Source organism: Lissotriton vulgaris, chromosome 3_1 (genome assembly GCF_964263255.1).
Source record: "Lissotriton vulgaris chromosome 3_1, aLisVul1.2, whole genome shotgun sequence".
NCBI classification, from domain to species: Eukaryota; Metazoa; Chordata; class Amphibia; order Caudata; family Salamandridae; genus Lissotriton; species Lissotriton vulgaris.
This window is the reverse complement of record NC_141689.1, coordinates 2,084,044,247-2,084,067,402: the sequence shown is the minus strand read 5'-3', so window position 1 is coordinate 2,084,067,402 and position 23,156 is coordinate 2,084,044,247. Positions and strand designations below refer to the sequence as shown.

The 23,156-nt window shown below is 47.0% G+C and overlaps 1 protein-coding gene across 1 annotated transcript in view; it reads left to right on the top strand.

Moving 5' to 3' along the window:
- The window catches only part of CEP135 (centrosomal protein 135), a 434,096-nt gene that overhangs the window by 322,268 nt on the left and 88,672 nt on the right, over positions 1-23,156 (top strand). Inside the window, exon 23 of the mRNA XM_086962622.1 lies at positions 12,557-12,759. Within this exon, the coding sequence (XP_086818748.1) occupies positions 12,557-12,759 (203 nt within the window). The remainder of the gene's footprint in view (positions 1-12,556; positions 12,760-23,156) is intronic.

Below are 23,156 nucleotides of genomic sequence, written 5' to 3'. Positions count from 1 at the left end.
CGCCGCACCCCTTGCAGATGGTCCAGCATTCCACTACTGTTTGTCCACCTGCCATCGTAATGGACCACCAAGTGTATATCCTTCAGCACCACTCCATTTGATTTTCAAAAGTTGTCAGATGTCTGATCGTCTACTCTTGTATCCTTGGCTACAGTATCTAGTTTCACCCCTGCATAAAGTGGAATCTTTCATTTCTCCTCCCAATTGAAAGCCCCTCTTCTGTTCAAGCTGGGTTATCAGTCCTTTGCAAAACGTGTCTCCTACACTTGTGCATTGGGCCTCCCTCTATAACAGAAACTTCTTTCTGGAAAAGCTGATTTGGGAAATTGAATTTCCAAACGGTGTAGTGCTGCATGCCTCCTGGAGTGCAACCTCTAGTTTTCTGAGTCAATAGTGATCTTCAAAACTAGTGGAAGCATGGTGCATGTTGGTGGCTCACAGTGAGCAGCAGTGTCAACATAAATAGCCGCGCTCAACTGCTTTGGTTGCGACACCTCAGATATCTGAGTACCTTGCTCCTTTGAGTGTTCAGTGAGTCAGAATCCTCCCGCCCTCCAGCAGCTACACCAGGGTTTTCTTTCTAAAAAGACCAACTGTCAGGTCTCCTGAATACACTAACCTAATTTCCTGAATGGTACAGCAGGAGTGATGGAATCCCATAACACCTCCACACTATATGAGACCACCCGATTTGAACCAGGGCTTCTCGATATAGAATGGGGAAAAAGAGACTGGAATAAAAAGAGAGAGGTCTGTCTTGCTTCCATCTCTAGGCAGTTTCCGTGAAGTGCGCTGTCTGGGCGAAGTCTGTTGTCTCCGTTCTGGTCTTGTTCACAGCTGTGATTGGACCTTAGGTAAAACAAAAGCATTTGATGCACATAAAAAAGGGTCTTACAGGAGAGTTTAAAGACCTCGATGCATTGCACCCAATAACTCATAGAAACAGAACATCAATGCATCCAATCTGAGGGGAAACAAATTAGTACTCCAATACATTCACCAAACCCAAACATGAGTCTCCTAATCCTGAAAACAAATATTTTATTTTAAGGACGACAACTCTCACCCACCATATGGTGGCATGCTTCGTAATACGGTCCCTTCTCACACCCCTTTACCGACAGTTCAGGGTGTGGGCTACAACTCCCACTCTGGGAGGAGCTCTTCATTCTTTTACCCCATGCGAGCTACCAAGTGTGGGTGGGGTTAGCAGAGTGTGATGTGATCAAATGTGAAAATTAAAAATACCTATTGGTGAAGAAAAAAATGCTTCTTTTTGAGATCTCCCCACGGAATATGTTAAAAACTGATCGTGATATGACTTCAACCTAATTGTGATACTCGGGTGATCTACTAAGGGAAAAATAAATGGTAATGTTCAAGGGATTTGCCACTTGAAAGACCGTTCCGCTTTCCTTTCCCATTAGGTAATTTATAGAAAAATAAGTTTTAATCTGTCCCTCAGAGTATGTTTACGAGCATCACTCTTATGCAAGATAACCACTATTCGAGTGGCTGGAAACAATATGGGAGGAAAAGTCACTATTGCGGTAGATATTATACCGTAAGTGCCTGGGAGAGGTGAATGCTGAGAGTTTCTCTGAGAACTTCACATATTTGAATGTACACATACTCTTATCATCCCTGGCCAAATTGTGACTCATGTGACCCCATGGCTTAATGGTGGCCACCCCTAATACAATGATGTCTGTCCTTGAATCATTGTAGGCTTTTTTGGCATTATGGTGTCTAATGCTGCAATTATTGTGGACATCCTTAGCATATTGTGTGCATCCTTGCACAATTATGGGCAAACCTTTCATAATGGTGATCACCCCTGGCATAATGATTGGCCATCATCGACATATGGTGGCCATCTATTGCTTTATTGCTTAAACATGGTACTCCTGACAGTGTTGACCCTTCCCCCTGGTATACTGATGGCTATTTTCGAGATATTGTTGGAATGTTTGTTGTAATCATGTCCTGCCTTCCCTCAGTGGTGGTTCTTGCATATTAGTGGGTATGCTTGGTATTCTGGGGGCTATCTCTGTCTTGTGATGGTATTGAATGACATATGAGGTATTTGTACAAGTAAATAATTGATGGATTTTGCAAAGATGATGTTTGCTGACCAAACGTGCATGTGCTGAAAATCAAAACTGGTATTTTGAGGCAAAACAACCAACCAGGTTCTGGGGGTTTTGTTTGTTTGTTTTTTAATGTAAATCATTTGTTGGGGGATTTTACCATAAAAAGCATTTCTGATATGAAAGAGGAATGATGCATTTCCAAAACACATTTAAAGCTGATAGTAGAATGAAGATTCAGTCCATGTCGAGGAGCCATTTTGCTGATGGTATTTCCTTGCTTCCAGAGGAGACGTGATAGTGATTTCGTAATGACATAATAATGTAAACTTGACTGATGGACGTGAGCATTATTGTAAAACGAATTATATTTGTTAGTAGTGGTGAAACCTTTTCATTGATCAGCAGTATCATAAAAAAAGCTAAAATCTGTAGATTCATACTTTTTCAGGTTGAAACTCTAAAATGAGTGAGGCAATTGTTAGTCCGATTCAGAAACTGGACAGAGATCCAGCAGACTTTGGATCTTACTATCCAATCTCAATAATCAATGCCAATGTAAAGGTCGTAAGCAGAATGTTGGTTTTGCGACTGTTAAAAGTTAAGTGATCGGCGCCTTGATTCATGACAATCAGTGTGTGTTTGTCCCAGGCTGAATCACATTATATAGCCTATGATATGCTGCACATATTATTCATAGTATTGAAAGCACAGAACGGAACTGTGTACTGACAGTGATGGATCTAGAGAGGGCCTTTGATTCAGTACGGGGGAGGAGTATGTTTGGCTTGTTCTGGACCATTAGGGGTTTAGTCCTTTGTACTGCAAGCTTGTAACGCTATTTACAGTGCGATTAAAGTCCAGGAAAGAGATCTCTGACTGCTTGGCATTGCTGCGGGTGTTGGAGGCAGAACCACTTGCACGTTGATTGAGATTCTAGCCCTCCCCTTGGGGTAGCACAGAGGGCAATACCACGCCTGTTGTCTCCATGTACGTTGCTTTATCTAAGAGATCCAATCACCTCTGTACCCCTCCTCTTAACAGAGCTGGAAATCTATGGGCAGGAATTGTAACTGTGCGCTAACTTGGGAAGTTAAGTTTGTTTCCTTTGGCGGACCCTGCATCGGTGGTCAGAACGGAATACTCGGACACAGGATTATGATGGGATACTGATAATTTCTGGTACCTGGGAATGATGGTCTCCCATAACGTATTTGTGCAATACAACCTTGAAATTGGTAGGGTTGTTCAAGGATTAAAAAAAGTTTTTTGAATTCTGGAATACCCTTTCTTTGTGAATGAAGGGCAGAGCATCTTTCTCAAGTATGATCTTTCACCTGTGCTGTTTCTATGCATTGCATGGGTGCATGGTTCTCTTCCTGCAATATTCGTATACTTTGTTGACCATATTGTATACTGGGATTGTAACACAGCAGGCGAACTTCTTAAAACGTTTCCTGCAATGCTAGATACTGGTAAATCCAATTCTGTATTTTTTCACAGGACGTATTGATAACACACCTAAAGGTTCCAAAATGTAAGAGATACTCCTTGGAAGAGCAGGCAGGTGTCTAGTGGACCACTCCTTACTCTTAAGAAAAGTTTTTGTCAATATTCACAAAGGGAAAGGGGTTCCCTTGGGAATACCTACCTGTTTGCGAATGGCTTACCACCTCCTATGAGGAGGTGGTAAAAGATGAATGTTTTGTGAGTGGAATTTGGTCACTAAATTTGGTATTTGGAAGAGGTCCCCTAAAAATGGACCTTCCAAATCCCAAATCAGTATTTGGCAGCAATACTGAATCACAATTGAACTGGATGTTCATTGCCTGTTATACTGTGTACTGAGTATTTAACCTCACAACACCTCCTCGAGTAAACCTTGGATGGCTTGACCTCATAAACCTTGAGGGAGTCAAGATCGAAAGTGAAATTCTTGAACCATCAGGGCAGGTACAACAATAATGCACTCCCAGGAAATCAGATACAGTTCGAGCCCAGTAACCACTGACTTCCCTGCGACCTCAAAGTAACGTCTTCCAGGCAGGATTCAAACACCAATACTTTTCAACATCCTTATTTATTACTCGTATTCCTTCAAATGCTATGACTCCATATACCTGACCAATGTTTTTTAAAGCTTAATTTGTAAAGCGATATTCCTACAAGGCTGTCACCTGTTTTGGTTTTGTCTTTTTTTTTAAGGTTCCAAAGCAGGGATGCGACACTTTCCTGTGATAACAATATCCAACATCACATTCTAGAATGTTTGTCTACTTCCCTTTTTGATTAAGTACCTTTTTTCAACAAAAAAAACCACAAAAAGCATACAACTGTAAAAGCTGTAAGCGATGCTGCTGATGGGGCATGAAGGCATCACACTGAGCACCTCCTTTAAAAAGCTGATATGATGCTAAAAATGGGTGTTGATTAGGTTAACTTACTTGTATGGCTCCCCAGATTTGAATATAGCCTTAGAGCCCACTGTAGAAGTTTCTACCAGCCATTAAAGGCCCACTCTGGCTCGGGCCTTTAACAGTGGAGCGAGCCTTTAATGGCAGGTAGAGTGGGCTACGGAGGGCTCTAAGGCTATTAGAACATTGCGTCCCTAGAGGGCCAAATGTTCTAATTAGTAAAAACAAACTCCTCTAGGAGCCCGAGGCGTTTTAAATCCCCTCGGGCTCCGAGAAGCCTTTGTTCAAAGCAAGAGCTATGAACAAAGTCAAACACTGGAATGTTGGAGCTACGGGCTTCTACCAGCCATTAGAAGCCTGGAGAACTCCATTGTTTTCAATGGATCTCCCAACATTCCAATGTTCTAATGTGTGATATATTACTGCAGCACACAGCACTTCATGCAATTATTCAAGCAATAGTTACATCCAGCTAAATGTTGGTGGTAAAAACAAGTAGCAAGTGGCAATAAACATCAGTTACTGAATAACCTTTTCTGGTCAATACCACCAAGTTTAGAAGATATTTAAAATGAGGGACTTTGTTTTGTCTTGCTCTACGTTTGGTCAGTATGCGTACCGTGGCTGGAGCTACCAAAGATGGAATAAAATTTGCAAATTCCTCCTCTAAAAACCCTTAATAAAGAAGCCAATAAATATTGTGGTACAAAATTACACTTATGTGGGAAGCTGCAACCTAGAATTCAGGGAAGGACCAGATCTGCTATAATCAATCTTGTAAAGCTAGTTGGCCAGAAGAGGTCCCAAGGTGCCATGTTAAGTAGTTCTCACGGTATACATGGAATTGCTGAAATTGAGTAGTCTTAGAACTGAAAACGAGCTAATGAGGGATTGTGCAGAACCCAAATCCCAATGTAATTTGGTGGAGCCCTTAGATAAATATCAGTGTACAATGAAGCCGAGACAGAAGAATTTACTTAGTCGAGCAAGTCATGTGCTACATTTTGTCATCACAAATGTCAATTGTAACCTTGGTAAACAATCTTCCTCCCTCGTGATTGCCCTCTGCCATGGCTTAGAGGGATTGAGAAGATTCTATCTAATGTCTGTTTGGAAACAAAATAGAAGTGTTTGGGGATCCTTCTTAGGTAAGCCAGAAAAACAAACTTACTTGGCACTTCATTTTGGGTAGGCTGGCAGCTTTAGAATTGCTTAAAGTGTGTCCTCAGCCTATTTAGAGGTTACGTTTTCCCTTTACTTTGAGGGATTTAAAAAAGGCCTCATACAGTGGTGTTTGCAGCTAACTATACTTTAGTATCTGAAAGAGACACATTAGTGATAGATTCCTCACCTGAGAATAATCCCCAGGCGTCAGACTGGATCCGGAAGGTTTTGCTTAGCAGTACCCCTGCGCGTCAGCAGGTGGCGTCGTGCGGCTCCATGCCGTCGCCGACGTCGTATGTGCCGAGATGACGTCACAGAGATTATTCATGCTCCACCCATGCACGCTGACGTCAGTTCTTTCTTTTTCCGCGCCGAAAGCGCAGATCCGGATTGAGCACGTACCTCAGTCATTTTTTGACTACTTTTTTGAGACCTTTGTCTCCTCGTGTGTCCTGGTTCACGTAGGGATGCCCGGTTTTAAGTCTTGTGGGTCGTGCCGCCATAACATGTCGGTGGCTCTACTTCCACGATGTGTGCCTCTACTGCCTGGAGACCGACCATGACTCCCGGGACTGTCGAGACTGTCGAATAATGGCCCGAAGGCCTTGCAGGAGTGGCGCCGGAAATGGCTGGATGTCCGGCATTCCTCTCACTTCCACTCCGCTTCAAGGGGCCATTCCCGGGACCACTCGCGGGACCAGAACTGTCGGTCCTCGGGCTCTAAGTCTTCGCTTTCAGATTCCGGTAAGCAACACCATAAAAAGAAGTCGAAGAAGCGTGTTCGCTCTCCGACGTCCCCCCGTCGCACCTCGGAGGCAGACGAGGGGGACAGGGGCTCCGCCCCTGCGGCTCCTTCGGAGCCTTGGAGTCCCGTGACCTACCCGCTATACCCAGGTCCGTCGGCGACTCCCGAACAGATGCAAGAGTTTCTTGCTGCCAGGGACCGCCTTTTCAGGCCTTGGGCTTCTGCCTCTGCGCCTACGGGCCTCGCGGTCCCGTGTCCAGATCCTGTTGGCCCGGCGGCACCGCCACCGGCGCCAGCCCTGGCGCCACAGGATCCAGCACCATCGGTTCCGGCGCCACAAGGTGCAGCGACGCTGGCTCCAGCGCCGCCCTTGCATCCGGCCCCGGCGCTGCCCCTGGCTCCACCACAGGCGCTGTGCTGGGTGCCGTTTATCCCACCCCTGCCCCGGTTCTCGAACCATTTTGCTCCGACCTGGGATCCACATTGGGATGCGGCTCCACCTGCCCCCTCTCCGGCAGCAGCCCTGCCACCGCAGCCGGCTTCCTTTACACTGGAGATAGACGAGGACGGGACTGCTCTGAGGACCCCCTGGCTCGGCAGTGTGACTCCGAGCAGGATTGGGTAGACTATCTTCAAGATGCAGGCGAGCTTGATGTGTTTTCTGACCCGGGGTTTGCCTCTCCCCCACTTACTATGGGGGAGGGCACTTCCTACACTGTGGTTCTGCTGAGGCCCTCCATCTTGACCTCCCCACGGTGGCCCTTAAGACCAATCTCCTGACGGAGGTGCTCCAGACAGCGTCTGTCGTCCCGTTCAATGAGGCCCTCACCGAAGTCTTCTTGGACACTTGGTTGCGGCCGGGCTCGGGTTCGCCGGTGGTTAAAAAGTTGCTAGACGTAACCGCCCAGCGCCTGGTGATCCTGCCTTCTTGACCGCTGACCCAACGCGTGAGAGTCTGGTCATTCAGGCCTCGACGTCCCGGAGTGCCTTTCCCACTGCCCCACCGGATAAGGACTCTAAGAGACTGGACCAATTTGGCAAGAAGTTATTCTCCTTGGCCAGCTTGGGGTTGCGGTCAGTTAACACCGCCTGCTTATTGGGCCGTTACTCCCAGGCAGTGTGGGATTCGGTGGCCAAGGTTTTGCCTCAGTGTTCTGAGGAGGTCCAGGCAGTCTTTCCCAAGCAATTGCAGAGGGCGAGGACGCGGCGAAGTTTGCCATCAGGTGTGGTCTGGACCCCGCTGATTCATTGGGCAGGGCAATTTCCATGACGATGGCGTTGCGGCGCCACGCCTGGTTGCATTCGACTGGGTTTTCGCCCGATGTCCAGGGCTTGCTCATGGACATGCCCTTTGATGGCTCCAGCCTCTTTGGCGATAAAGCCGACAATGCCCTGGAGCGCTTTAAAGACTCTCGGGCCATGGCCAAGTTCTTGGGTCTTTCTACAAAGACCCCTGCCAATCCTGGATTTTGTTCCTTTCGTGGCCAGGGCAGGGGCTCACAAGCACACTCCTCGACCAAGCCTGTGCAGAACCAGCCCCAGCACTGCCGCGGATTCCGCAGGGGCGGGTCTGGAAACCAGTGCGTGGGTCGGACCAACTCCACCCCGCTGCTTCCGCCTCAAAACCTTCCTAATCTGAGCTTCAGGGAGCCCCCCACGCCAGTGGGTGGCAGGGTTCGCCACCACTGGCGCGAAATTACATCGGACAAGTGGGTGTTACAGATAATCTGCCAAGGTTATTCTCTCCCCTTTCTGTCCTCCTCTTCAGCCATGCCACCTCGGTACCATCGCATGTCGGGGGATCATTTGGCTCTTCTCCGTCTGGATGTCACGCCCCTCCTCCCCAAGGGGGGCATAGAGTGCATTCCCGGTCAGGAAGTAGGGAGTGGTTGCTATTCTCACTACTTTCTGGTCCCCAAGAAGGACAAAGGGGGCTTGCACCCCATCTTGGGCCTCCGGGACATCAATCGCTTCCTCCGGAAGGAGAAGTTCAAGATGCTGACTCTAGCTCAGGTCCTGGCTGCCCTGGACCCTGGAAACTGGATGGTAGCGTTGGACTTGCAGGGCGCTTATTTTCACATGCCCGTATTGCCGGCTCACCGGCGCTACCTGCGGTTCACAGTAGGCCAGGAGCATTTTCAATTTGCTGTGCTCCCCTTCGGCCTTACCAGCGCCCCTCGGGTGTTCACGAAAGTGATGGCGGTGGTCGCAGCTCATCTGCGCAGGTCAGGGGTGTCACTCTTCCCCTACCTCGACGACTGGTTGTTGATGGAGGGCTCGCCCCAGGCAGTCCTCACCCACTTCCAAACTACGGCCAACCTTCTGCACTTGCTGGGGTTCTCCATTAACGTGCCGAAGTCCCACCTGAGTCCTTCTCAGAAAACTCCCCTTCATCGGAACGGTTCTGGACTCAACGCTGTTTTGTGTTTATCCTCCCGAACAGAGAGTCCAGGATATTCAGACTATGATTCCGTTCTTTCAGCCTCTATCCCGGGTTTCATTCAGGATGACCCTCTGGCTTCTGGGCCTGATGGCCTTCTGCATCCTGCTGGTGTCACACACCAGATAGCATATGCGGGCTCTGCAGTGGGACCTGAAGTTCCAGTGGGCACAGCATCAGGGCAACATGTCCGATCACGCCCAGATCTCGGAGGGCGCTGCACAACAGTTGCAGTGGTGGCTCACGAATCACGATTGAGTCGGTGGCAGATCCATCTCCCCTCCCCAACCGGAGCACACAGTGGTGACGGATGCGTCCCTCCTGGGATGGGGAGGCCACTTGGGAGAGGCGGAGATCAGAGGCCTCTGGTCACCGGCAGAGTCCCGGCTCCATATCAACCTTCTGGAGCTGTGGGCGATCCGACTTGCACGGAAGGCATTCCTTCCATCTGTCCGGGGGAGTGTAGTGCAGGTGTTCACGGACAACACCACCGCCATGTGGTATTTCAACAAACAGGGCGGGGTGGGGTCGTGGACCCTATGTCAGGAGGCTCTGCGCCTCTGGACATGGCTGGAACATCACGGCATTACCTTGGTGGTTCAACACCTGGCAGGTTCTCTGAACGCCAGGTGTTGAACCACCAACCACGAATGGCGTCTGAACTCGGACGTGGCGCAAGGTCTCTTTCTGCAGTGAGGAGAGCCTTGGTTAGATCTGTTTGCCACCGAAGAGAACGCGCAATGTCATCAGTTCTGCACGTTGGAATTTCCAAGACGGCACTCGCTCGGAGACTCTTTTCGTCACGAGTGGAGCTGCGGTCTGTTGTACGCCTTTCCGCCTATACCACTTCTGCCCAGAGTGCTGAAGAAGATCAGGCACAGCGGGCCCAAGTCATTCTTGTGGCCTCGGACTGGGTTTGAAGAGTATGGTATCCCGAGCTAGTCAGTATGAGCATCGATCCCCCGATCCGGTTTCCTCTTCAGGAGGATCTCCTGTCGCAGCAGCATGGGGCGGTCCTCCACCCGAACCTGTCCAGCCTCCACCTCCATGCGTGGAGATTGAGCGGCGACAGTTGACGGCTTTCGACCGTCCTACAGAAGTCTGTAATGTCATTCTGGCAGCCAGGCGTCCCTCCACTAAGACGGTGTACGCCTGCAGGTGGAACAAGTTTGTGGCATGGTGCACAGCGAAGGCCGTGGATCCCCTCTCTGCCCCTCTTTCTGAGGTTCTTCTGTTCCATCTCTCTTTAGCCCAGTAGGGCTCTGCTCTGGGCACTCTTAAAGGTTACCTTTCTGCGGCTTCGAGAGCAGCCTTCTCTTTTTAAGTCCCTGGATGTTAACCGTTTTCTGAAAGGCATTACGCATACGTTCCCACCTGTGCCCTTCATAATGCCTCAGTGGGACTTAAATCTTGTCTTGACCTTTCTAATGTGTGCTCCTTTTGAGCTCCTTCATAACTGTCCCTTGCGTCTTCTCACCTTAAAGACAGCTTTCCTGGTAGCTATCACCTCTGCCAGAAGAGTGAGTGAGCTCCAGGCTCTTTTTTCTAAACCTCCTTTCTTTTCTGTTGATCCGGACAAGGTGGTTTTAAGGACCCGTCCTTCTTTCTTGCCATAGGTTGTCACGCCCTTCCACATTGGGCAGACCATCACTTTGCACACCTTCTTTCCGCCTCCGCATCCTTCCAGGGAAGAGGAAAGGCTCCACCGTCTGGACCCAAAACATGCGCTCGCATTCTATCTGCAGCGTACACAGCAGTTCCGGGTGGATGATCAGCTCTTTGTTGGCTACGTGGGCGCCAAAAAAGGTTGGGCCGTGCACAAACGGACCATCTGCCGGTGAGTCGTTCTGTGCATCAAAGCATGTTACTCCTTGGCCAAGAAGGAGCCTCTTGTGGGGCTGCGTGACCATTCCACCAGGGCAATTGCAGCCACTACTGCCTTGGGACGCGGCGTTCCCTTGCAGGACATTTGTCAGGCAGCCACGTGGGCCTTGCTTCACACTTTTACCAAGCACTACTGCCGTGACAGTCCGGTCCGGAGAGACGGCTTCTTTGGCCGTTCTGTACTCCGTGACTTTCTGGTATAATTCAGTTCGCAGACCCACCACCGGGGTTGGTATTGCAGGGGTATCTATTCTAAGGTAAGGAATCTATCACTAACGTGTCTCTTTCAGATCCACAAGTTACTACTTGTGTAACGATATATCTGTAAGAGACATTAGTTAGTGATAGATTCCTTACCACCCCATCCATCCTCCCTGTTCTGCAAACTGATTACTAGGGTTAAGGTCATCCCCTTTTAGGGCCCTAGTGTTATGCAATGGTCAGTTTCTTGCATGGCTCTGCGTTTCGGCGTGGAAAGTCATGTACAGAACTGACGTCAGCGCGCATGGGTGGCACCTAAGTAGTCTCCGTGACGTCATCTCGGCGCATACGATGCCAGCGACGGAGACGAAGCCGCACAACGCTACCTGCTGACGTGCAGGGGTATGGCTAAGCAAAACTTTCTGGATGCAGTCTGACGCCTAGGGATTATTCTAAGGTGAGTCATCTATCGCTAACTAATGTCTCTTACAGATATATTGTTACACAAGTAGTAACTTGTGTGTTAGTTCGGCTAATTGGAAACATTGCATCTGATTGGATTGGCAAAGTTTTTTGTTTGTGTACATTTTTTCAAAGAAGATGGATCCTATATATATATGCTGAGATATACTGATGTTTTTGGATTCAGCAAGAATACGCATGACGGACAACTGATTACAAATAAATACATTTACCTTTCTGTCCATTTGGATGTGAGGAACTTGTGTAATCTAACCCCACATGCATCAAACTAAGAAGCCTTTGGGCTTGTGTGTGCGCAACATGGGTCCACATATCAATTTCAGGGGTGCAACATGGTGTCCATTTGGCACCCTGGTACCCTTGAAATTGCATGCGCAATTTGCGAGTACCTATTGGGAACTCGCAAATTGCGCATGCAATTCCCATACATTCCTATGGGCCTGTAGGCCCATAGGAATGAATGGGAAGGCATTCCTTAATTGCGACTCGCAATTTGCGAGTCGCAATTAAGGAATGTTTGGGAATCCCAATTTTTTTGGCGATTCCTACATGAGAAGGCTTTTGCGATTCCTTAATTGCAATTCCTTAATAATCGCAATTAAGGAATCGCAAAAGCCTACATTGATGCATGTGCCCCTCTGTTCTTACCTTTTTTAAACATGCAATGGCATGCTTTCTAGCAACTCTACAATTTGTTGTAGTGATCCCATAAGTTGGTAACGGAAGGGCATCAAAGATAATACTGGTAAAAACTTTTTTTGAGGCACAGACATGCACCTGGGATTTAACTGATGTGATTTAGTGTTTTCTATCCTGGTTTTCTCCCTTTCCCTTCTAATCAGCTATTGCATTGCTAGCAATTATTTTCAGCGTATAGCCTTTTAATTGACCCTTTATCACTGAAACCATATGTAGTCCAAGATATCATCCATATTGACAAATGTATTTGCTTTTTCTTATTCTGCGCTGGTATTTACTAAAAGAGTTGTCTATCAGCTGCACAAACGAGGCTCTGGATCAGTTTAACTGATAATCAATACCTGTTCATGTTTCATCATACTCTCCACAAACTCCTATACCCTGTCTTCCCTGATGTTTGCTTAATGTTCTGATTACGCAATTCTCTCTTGTTAAGGCTTTGAACGAACTAGAAGATATTCGGTCTGAAGCAGAGCTCTTGAAGAAGCAACTGTCCAGTGAACGACTGACCATTAAAAATCTGGAAACATTGCTGGCTACTAACCGAGAGAGAGAGTTTCAGAGTCATTTGAGCTCCCATGAAAAAGATTCAGAAATCCAGCTTATGAAGGATAAACTAACTCTATGCGAGAGCAAACTGTAAGTTCAGAAAACGTGACACCAGTCACCTGTTTGAGTCTTTTAACTGGAGATTGTTCAAGTTTTTTTTACACTAACACATCAGTATTATGTTTTCTTGAAAAGTGCATCATTGTTGGAAATCACAATGATCCCATCAACATAGGTTGATGCCATACCTTGAGCCAACATACCTTGAGTCAACAGAAGATGAGATCTCCATGCTCCCTGTTCATATATTGCATATCTTCCCACACTGAGTTTTAACCAGCACATCATCAAACTGTTTCTCTTCCTCATATCCACTACAAAATTATTGTTGACTTCAGAGTCTTGCCTATTGTATACTAATCAGACAGTCTTTATCTGTATATCTAGGGTTTTCTGAACTTTTCTTTCCATTATATTGTTTTTGGGTTGGTCCGATATACGTGCAGACCCTTCTCCATATGTCGGTATAAGTCTTTAAGGCCACTGCCCATGTGTGCATTATTTTTTCTATATTCAGTTAGTGTGGTACAGAATTGATAAAACTCCCCAAACTTTCCTGCCTGCTCAGTTTTGTGTCTAGCCACAAAAAAATATATATATGTTGATATTTTTTAGCACTATAGTGGGGAAGCGCTACTATCCCACCAGACAAACCAGCCTCAATCTACCTGAATTAATTACCAAACCATCTGGAAATCTGGCATAGGAACTGGAAGAAGATTGGAGCATTGATTCCACCTAATGAGGTGGCAGTAGTGATCCTTGTGTCCTTTGTCCAAGAAGGAGGCTGTCCCAATAGTATCAAGAACATACCCTCCTCATTCATTGTCCTGGCATCCACAACTCCATCACTGCAAACTGGATCAACTCAAAATTGTAATCCGAGCGTCACACCAAATCAGCTTCTTTGAGGCTGCCAGCATGAGCAGAAGCGCATACTGCATAGTTAAAAGAATCGTTACTTCCAAAACGATAAGGAAGAAGGCATTGAATCCGGTGAAATAGTCCAGGCAATACTGGAGACATCAAAAGCTTCTGTAGAGTGTTGAAACTGTGGCCCTTAACATAACACATTCATATAAACGTAGTCATTGTATAAAGGGCAGGATATCAGAACATCTACGAGGAAGTCAATGGACCCTTTTCTTGTGAAAGGTTACTTTAATAACTGTGAATAACTGAATTTGGCAAGATCTAGACTTCTGAGAAGGGAGCATACACGTATTGCATCCATTCCATATCAAGAAGCAGTATCTTGATGGTAATGCCTTTCCCTTGCTGAACAGACCCTGGGAGTGTGGATTAAACCTTATGGTGCGAATGACCAAAGTCAGACAGCAGCTAGAGTCCATTGCAGGTGTGTGGGGAAAAGAAACTGACCTTTAGCAGATAACAGATATGATTTTCCAAACATGCACACTAGGACCAAATTGCCATGATACACACTCTTCAGAAAGAAAGTTAAACAAGATAAATCAGTAACTGAAGATAACAAAGCAGTTCTTCGAGCAACATAGAGTTAAGAGTGGCAACATTTTTATTGGGTTTGGAAGTGAACCTCTTACGATCAAAAAAGGTCAAACCACAAGGCAGGGAGTTGGTGTAGTGATACAGAGAAGCAGGGAATGTCATAAGCAAAAAAGAGCAGGTGCAAACAAGGAAGGGCACAGGCAGAGAAGACTAGGCAACACAAATTGCCTTAGTCTGCAGAGAGAAAGGAAACCATAATTAAGCAAATGTGTCAGGTTACTACAAGGGTTGTTTATATTCAGGTAAGACAGAGAACTTCCAACGCAATACAGAAACTCAACGTCTCTGTGCACATTACTCCTGCAGATAGTCACTGCTCACCCAATAGAAAGGGGACAGCTGAAATGATTCAGTTTCTGATGGATAATTCTCACCGTTAGAATGTTCCCCATCTGCCAAACTGTATCCAGAATCTTTTTCAAATTACTCCTGAGCACCACTAGGTGGCACAGTGCAGCTCCGCACTGGCTCCGTACGGTCCTGGAAATGAGGGCACTGTACCTAGGGGCCACCCTGCATGCTGATTTCGGTTCCTTTCTTTCCACACCTTCCGATGTGGATCCTGAGCTCTGCTCCCAGTTTTATTGTCTTGCTGCGCCGGTCCCTCTCATGTCGAGGCCAGTACCAATGCTGCAACTGGATACGATGTCTGACCCCAAATTATTTCAGAACGATCCATGACCAGTGTCACGCTACAAAATTACTAAAGCGCCATCACAGTTAAGCCTGATTCTAATTCTATGCCCCCCCCACACCCACCCCCCCTAGAACAGAAACACTATCAGATGCCGTTGTGTCTCTGGCTCCGATTCTGCCACCAACCAGTGATTTTTGATGATGGGGACGATTTACCCCTTCCTTATGATGATTACAATTTCTACATGGACTTACAAAAGGCCAGTGGGCTTGATACTTCCCCTGACGCAGCAGAACTCTCCATTTGGGCCTTCAGTGGAAGAGAGTGCTTTATTTGCAGTGGTAGTTCGATGAGCAGCAGACCTACAACTATCCTCCACTGAGGGTAAGGCAAATGTATTTACAGAAATGCATATTTGATCCCTTGCTCCAGTTCAGGGAAGTCTTCACTGACACCTTACTAAGCACCTGGTCAAAGCCCTGTTTCTGCCTGCCAGTGTTCCATCAGCAAGGTGAACCCAATTCATTCCCTACGACTGGCTCAGCTAGGGAGTCTAAAAGGCTTGAGGTGTTTGGAAAACAAATGGTCTCTTTGGCTAGCCTGGCACTGAGGTTCGTCAATGCAGATTGTATATTGGACCAATATACGCAAGGCCTCTGACACAGTGCCAGAAAATATCCGGAAGACCACAGGACCTCACTGGCTCAAACCATTAAGGATGGTCAACATGGAGCCAAATAAGTTCCTTGATAACGCTCCAGAGGACATTACAGCTTCATTAAAAGATCGATCATTTTGTTAAGAAATGCAGTACAGTCAGTAGTCGGAGTATGAAATTCAGTTTAGGATGGCGGCTGGTTGGCTGGAGGCTCTGCAGTGGGTGCCAGGACAAGTGCAGAGTACAATATTGGCACATGGGTTGGACTGCACTCGCCCCCTCCTATTCCTCTACTTGGCCTCCCCCACTTACTACAGATAGTTATCACTAACACCCAATTTGAGCGTAGCGCCAGTTGCGGTACGCTCTATATATTTTTGATTACACACCTACCCCCACATGTTACCTATTCCCATTTGCAGACCAAGAAGCAGACAAATCCTAGCTGACGCTTCAGATGCAGGACGGAAGGCTTGATCAGAAGGAGGTGCTTGCTGTCATTCCCAAGACCCTGGGAATGAAACATCTCCATCTGACTCTCAATGGCACCATTGATCACCACTAGACTCCTCACACTCCACGTCAGGAGCATGTACATGGCGTGAAAACGTTATTCCATACACTCACACATCAAACGACAACAGGCACAAATTAGTTTGCCTCAAGAAGCACATACTACTGCAACAGAACTGCCCCTCCTTCAGAAACTCTGGCACAGATCAGTTTATGGTATCACGTATTCAGCATATGCAAGTGGTGCCTTGGTTTAAGTCAGCCTGAGTGTTCCTTTTCAGACTGCATATGCCATTATCGACAAGATGATTTGAACTGCTCTAAGGGCGATTCGATGGCCTCCCAGTCCTTCTTGAGAGCATATACGCCCTGAACTCCGACCAAGACGCATTCTGGGAGGAACTTTCTGATGTATTGGTCCAAAAGACTCACTGTAGGAAGCTAGTTCTGCATATACTATACCAAGGTAAGGTATAGGATGCAGGGTCCAGGGGATCCCAAGAGGTATAACAGAGGCTAATTAGATAATCACCAACAGCTCTATTTGTGGTAGTGTGGTCGAACAGTTAGGCTTATCAGTAGGGTGTGTTAAGCATGTATTGAATTTACTCAATCAAGGCTGATGTCACCCACTCAGAGACAGAATCCAGACCAATTTGGTTAGTATAAAAAAGGTATACGTCTAGTTTATTTCTAGAACCAAACAGGACTTGGCACAGGTTTGTAATAAATACTTTCAAATGCACGACTGTTCAAGGAAATGCAGTTGTAATTGTAACAGTTACAGGTTGATATGACTTTTCAGAATGCTTGGCATTATACAGTAAATACTCTTTGATTACTTTCGGATTACATACAATAGTGCTCACTATTCCCCATACATTAGCAGTTCTACATAGAATACTTTCTAGACCCAAAATCTCGTAGTATGAGTCCCTGTGGAACGAAAAATTGTTATTGATCTCAGAAGTAAGTATTGGATTTACAAGGTTGAGGTTTTGGGGTTAAGACCAAGGTTCCCCAAGGTCCAAGCGGACACTCTAGTTACACCACCAGCGGCACTGGGGTGGCTGGCTGCAGAGTGCAGGTGCCCAACGTTAGCCAGAGGGCTAAGGGGGCCTTTGGTTGGGGTCTTCTGGCAAGCAGGCTACAATGCTCCTGAGGTTGCGGTCGGCACTGCAGGGGCCAACGACCATCATAAGAACTGCACCACCAGCGGCACTGAGGTGGCTGGTGCAGGAGGTAAAGCAGACGTTTCAATCCCCTGGCTTCTCAGTGGAGATTCTTGGTTTCAGGAAGTTGCGGGCTCAGTTGGGAGGACTTCTTGGAGGCGACCAACAACTGGGAAGGTGACTAGGGATCGGGGAGGATGCTTGGACTCCGTTGGTTGGGCCACCCAAGGCCGGAGGGTTGAGGTGACTTAGACGTCTGTCTCAGGCTGCGATCAGTATCACGTCCGGCCTCCGTCGGACAGACGCTGTCGGACTTCCTGGAGCGCCGTAGTCAAGGTAGCAGTTGTCTTACTGCCTACAGTCGGGGGAGGCGTTCAAGTAAAAGATGCATGTTCAGTTTTGAAGCTTTTGGGAGGTCTGGGGACACCGGATCCCAACTTAGGATCACCGGGTGGCTGGGGGTGCCTCTTTGGAGTCGTGGACCACTTTAATTCGGGCCCGGGTGGCCGGATGCAGAGTGGTGCCGAATCGCAGAGCCCGGACTCTGGCGGTTAGTCTTTGGTTTGAGCAAATCCGGTGCTTACGGGAGACAGAGTCCATTAGTTGAGTGCAGGACAAATCCTCCGGGCTCTGGGGGTCTGCTGCTACGGGACATGCCATATTCTTCGCTGTAGGCAGGTTGTGGTTGGGACAGACTGGTACAGTTGGGGCCAAGTCAGTTGGTGCCCTGGGTTTCTTCCTGAGTGGGGGTCAGAACCTGTGGGAGCCAGTTGCTGGGGCCAGCAAAAGGCAGGTACAGCATGCAAAGGTGGTAGGCCTTGAAGCTTCCCCTTTCGTGGGTGCAGCCCATCCTAGAGGAGGTTTCACAACACCTCTACCCAGGATGGGCTTTGTTTCTGGGCCCAGAGAGAGGAGGCTCTCTACCCTGGGGTCTAGAAACCTGTCTGGTGGTGGCAATTGCAGACAGCCATTCAGGAACCACACCAGGGCTGGTCAGTTTTCAGGGGGCATCTCTAAGATGCCCTCTGAGTCCATTTTACATTAAATGCCATACTAGCATCATTGTGGGTTTAATGTGCTGAGAAGTTTGCTTCCAAGCTTCCCAGTTTCTAGTAAAGCCATTATGGAACTGTGGATTTTGTAGGGACCAACTCCCAGACCATATACTCTATGGCTTTACTACACTTACAATGTCTATGAATGGGCTTAGACACTGTAGGGTAACAGGGCTCATGCCTCTGTACTCTCACCTTAGGACTAGTGCACACTGCTAGAGGGGGGACTCACCTAGGCCTTAGGCAGTTGTTTGTAGGCATGTTGACTCTTCACTTTTCTCTGCACCATAACACACAGCCTGGTGTGGCAAAGTGTGTAAGCTAATGTATAGGGCCTTTAAGGGTGGTACATTAGGCGCTGCAGCCCTCAGTGGCCTTCCTTGGTCACAGTGCCCTTGATACCCATGGTACCTTTTACAAGGGTCTTGCCCATGCCAGAGATGTGCCAATTGTGGATACAAAGGTATCATTTTGGGAAAGAACACAGGCCCTGGGAACCTGATTGTCAGGGACCCAGGACTCATCAAGTCTGGTTACATCAGATGTCAGGCACAATGGGGAGTAACCATGCGAAAAGAGGGCACTTTCCTACACTCACTTGCTGTGGATCCTATGGGACTCTACAATTGTGTCCTAGACGTACAATTAGACCGTTCCCACCCGACGCTTATATACCCCCTCCCTCCCACCACTCCCCGGGCCCTCCCCCAATGCCCAGACGGAGAAATTTCCAAACTGGGTGACGCACTGGGCATTGGCTGACTCCCGAGATTATTCCTTCCACTCAGTACCCCACAATTTATTTATAGCCTCAACCGCATACTATACTCTCAAACCCTATTTCCCTAGGTACGTATTGCAGACTACTTAGGCCACATGGTGTCTGACCACGATGCCCACATTGTAGATATGCAATGGAGTATCCCCCATCCTTTGACCCCTGCATGGTGCCTACCCCGAGACTGCCTGGAGAACCCCATTTTTCAGGCTAGCCAGGAATCACACAATCTGATAGAGACATCTAGCCACAGATTCTATAACTTTTTAATTCTGCCCAGGTGCCAGTCTGGATCAAGACATTTTTTCAGCAGTACCTCTGCGCGCCAGGGCACGGCGTCTTATGGCTCCATGATGACGTTGGCTCCGGTCATGATTTCAGTGGAGCCATATAAGTCCCCTGTTTGCAAAAGGTCTATATCCAAGTTTGAACACAGAACTAATTCAGGAAACAATTAAAAAACCCACATGGAAAAGACTAATCACCAACTTAGTAGAAAAAATTCTTACATTTTTATTAATCAAAAGAGCTTATTTTGCAATTATTCATTGTATTTCATATTGTTGTGTATTCATGATGTAATCAATTATTTACATAAATACATTATAAAGATTCATAAAAACACATAACAGACATACACATAGCGTTAGACAAGAAAGGCGATGGAGGCAATGCGGTAGATATAAACTACGCGCGTTTCGGCTTGTCAGCCTTCATCAGGTAACCGTCTATTGCAAGACAAAAAAAACACAGACTGGACAAAAAAGAGAGATAAAACCGCCAAACGTCAATGACAAATATTCCAGAAAATTGGAGAAATAATGAAAAAGATGATAAATGAAGAGAATTATACAGTTCCTCTAGTGTATGATAGGTCTAAAAAATTCTCTTAGATGTATGTTGGCCGCCGGAAGGGGGGAAAAAAGGGGCACACCGAGTGCGACGAGAAACCCAATCAGGTGATTGACAGGTGACCTGTATAATACGATTGGGCACCACTCAGGGGCCGGATAATTGCTAAATGCAGACTTGCTGGAGCATCTGTATATTGCGATGGTGAGGGTGTGTGGCTGTCGAGCTTCAAACCAGTGTCTGCATCTGACGAAAAGTATGGCCAGAATCGACCTATATAGGGGTCCCCTACTTCTAAAACAACGCCATATAAGTCCCCTCCAGCGCTCTGACATCAGTTTCTTCTTTTCCGTGCTGTAATCTGGAGAAGCGGTGCCTCGATTTTTCTTGACCTGCTTAGACACTTTGTGTTGGTGGAACAGTGTGCCTTCATCTGATGTCAATAGTTTCAAAACTTGTGAGTCTTGCAACGGACATATGACCGGCCTGCATACAATTTGTATGTGGTGTTTAGGCTCCTGACAGAAACTAAAACCTAAGTCGTTAAAGGAGCGACCTCGGAAATTGATAGCAGCGCGTGTGTCACGATCCTCAGAAGCTTCCCAGCCTCGGTCTTCGTCATCTCAGGAAAAGTGGGGTCAATCTAGGAGCCAAAGCCGGTCTGGAGGACTTCGTTCACCGGGGAAGTTGAAAGGTAAGAGGCGGTTGAAGTCGCAAGATTCTGGGACTTCACCACGTGAAGTCTCCATCTCCCATGACTCCTCCTGCTCAACGGTTGAGGAGGCCATATGCCCCTTTTACCTTATCCCCTTACCCTTCCTTGCTCCATTAACCTTGTCCCCTATGTCTTTAAATGCTTTTCTTGATACTTATGTAACTTTTAACTGATTTAAATTGCAACATTATTGTCCCTCATGTAAAGCGCTCTGATTCCATCGGGTCTAGCCAGGGTCTAGCCAGCGCTATATAATAACTCATTATTACATTTGTTCCCATCTAGTACTCTTTCTCTCTTTGTCTACCTCTCTAGCTCCTAGATTCTATCCACTCTCCCCTGAATCTCTCACCTTGCCTGATAGTCTGCCTAGCCCCCTGTCCTTTGTGCCCTTTGACTAAGCACTCCTTCTCGCCTTGTTGGGGAAAGATCCAATATTTATACTCTGGAGTCTCAGCGAACCCGTTGAGAGAGTCTACTGCGCCAAGGGAGCCACTCACTGCTGAGGTATGGTATGGCACGCCTTGCCAAAGCACTCTCTCTCCCCTTTTTGGGGAAGGATCCAGTATGTAGGCCTTGGAGTCTCAGAGACCCCTCTGAGAGAGTCCACTGTATAAAGGGAGCCTCCCGCAACAGAGATAGGGAAGTGATACCACTTCCCCAGGGATCACAGCTTACTGGACTTTGAATGTTGCTTTGACTCGTCTACCGGTTTGTGTCCCCGTCGCCCTTCCCCCTCCTCTTTCCATGCAGTGTCCTCCACCCTCCCCTCCTCTTTACCGCCTTCATTACCAGTCTACTTCCCCAGCTCCTTCCCCCTCCCCATAATCTTTTCCCCTTGCCTGCTTTTCCCCTTACGTATTTGTGCTTATTGTTTATCTTGACCTTACAAGTAACTATGTTGCCATACTCTAATAACTGTGCAACCTTTGTAACAATGTAACCTGTAACTTTGATCTGATGCTCATGTAAAGCGCTCTGATACCTCCGGGTTTAGCCAGTGCTATTTAAAACCTTTAAAATAAATAAGTCATTCATTGCAACTCATCTTTTGTCGTGTAGTTCTTAAAAATAAATAGGATCTGCGAGTTTAGACAACATAAGCTAAGGGATTGGGGTCTAGACTGATTCCGGACACCCCCAAAGGATATGCTAGCCTTTAGACCAGCTAGCTCACAGTGCAGCCATAAGCCCCCTAACTTTACCAAGGAGCGAACAGTTTCTGGCAGCTATCGCACATGACAACCCTTGATCCTTCAGGGACAGTAGAAACAGTGCAGTACTTTTTGCTCAGGCAATTGTGCTCACCAATCTCAGAGGGATACACAGAATAAATGATGGTGACATTTTAAATAAGTATTTATTGAACCAGCGTAATTCTAGTATAAAACATGTGTGCTGCAACACACATTAGACGGAAACAAATGTATAGGATTACAAGCACCAATTCCATGATAGAATTCTACCATGGTGCTATAAAACAGTGAATATTTGCAGGCATATAGATACACAATGGTAATCAAGCGTACTCCTATGATGCACACCCTACCTTAGCATACCTAAGTGTAACTAGCATGTATGTGGGTGTAAAGCCATGAATTCCCTAGGAAAGAGCCAACCATATTACCTGATGGGAGAGAACTAAGGACCCGTCTTGGTCTTGAGTTGAACACCCCGCAATCGATGTCAGACCGATGCGTGTTGTAGCTTCTGCAGGCTGGGACCTCAGCGTCTAGTGTCAGCGTGAAGCTTCTCCTTTGCCTATCTAGTATTTGTAGGGTTCTTTATACCATAAAGATAGCCTCAGGGTTCCTTACACAATCGATATGTTGAGTACAATTATGCAAATGAGCCTAGAACAATGCCTGGGATTATGCATAGCAGTTCTTTCACCCAAGGATGAAGATGACCATGACTTTTACACCAATTATTTTCATGCTGTTATGTGCGTCATGTACAGGGACTTTTCTAAGAATCCTCATACATAATCAATGAGGCTAGCTTCCAAGAAACTGATCAACATTTATTCAGCACATAACTGGGTAAAAGGTCAGTGCTAGAACCGTTAGGCTGAGCAAAGTACGACATAACACCTTGGGACCCCATCTCTTTCTGCAAAAGGAGTGTTTTCACTCAGTGACGGTTGAGCCATTGGAGTTGATGGGTCGACGGCGGCTAGCACCTCTTTGGCGCAGGTCTACAGTCCTTCGTGATCTCGACCTACAACACCACCGACTCCAACACTTAAGGTGTAGGGCTCGGTTGGCAACTTCGGGTTTCTCGGAGGCTGCCCAGTCAACTTTGGTCGACATGCCATTTAATTGTGAACATCTTTTTGGGAGTCAAGCTGATGCAGCGTTAAGGCACTTCCATGAAAGGCAGAGGTCTTCATAGTCCTAGATTTTCGTTGTTTGTTACTGGTGTAACTTGTCTTTATACTTGAGATGCAAGCTTTTTCTTTATAAGCGAGTAAGCCTAGTTAGGGCATTTTACATATCCGTTGTTGATTTGGCCACT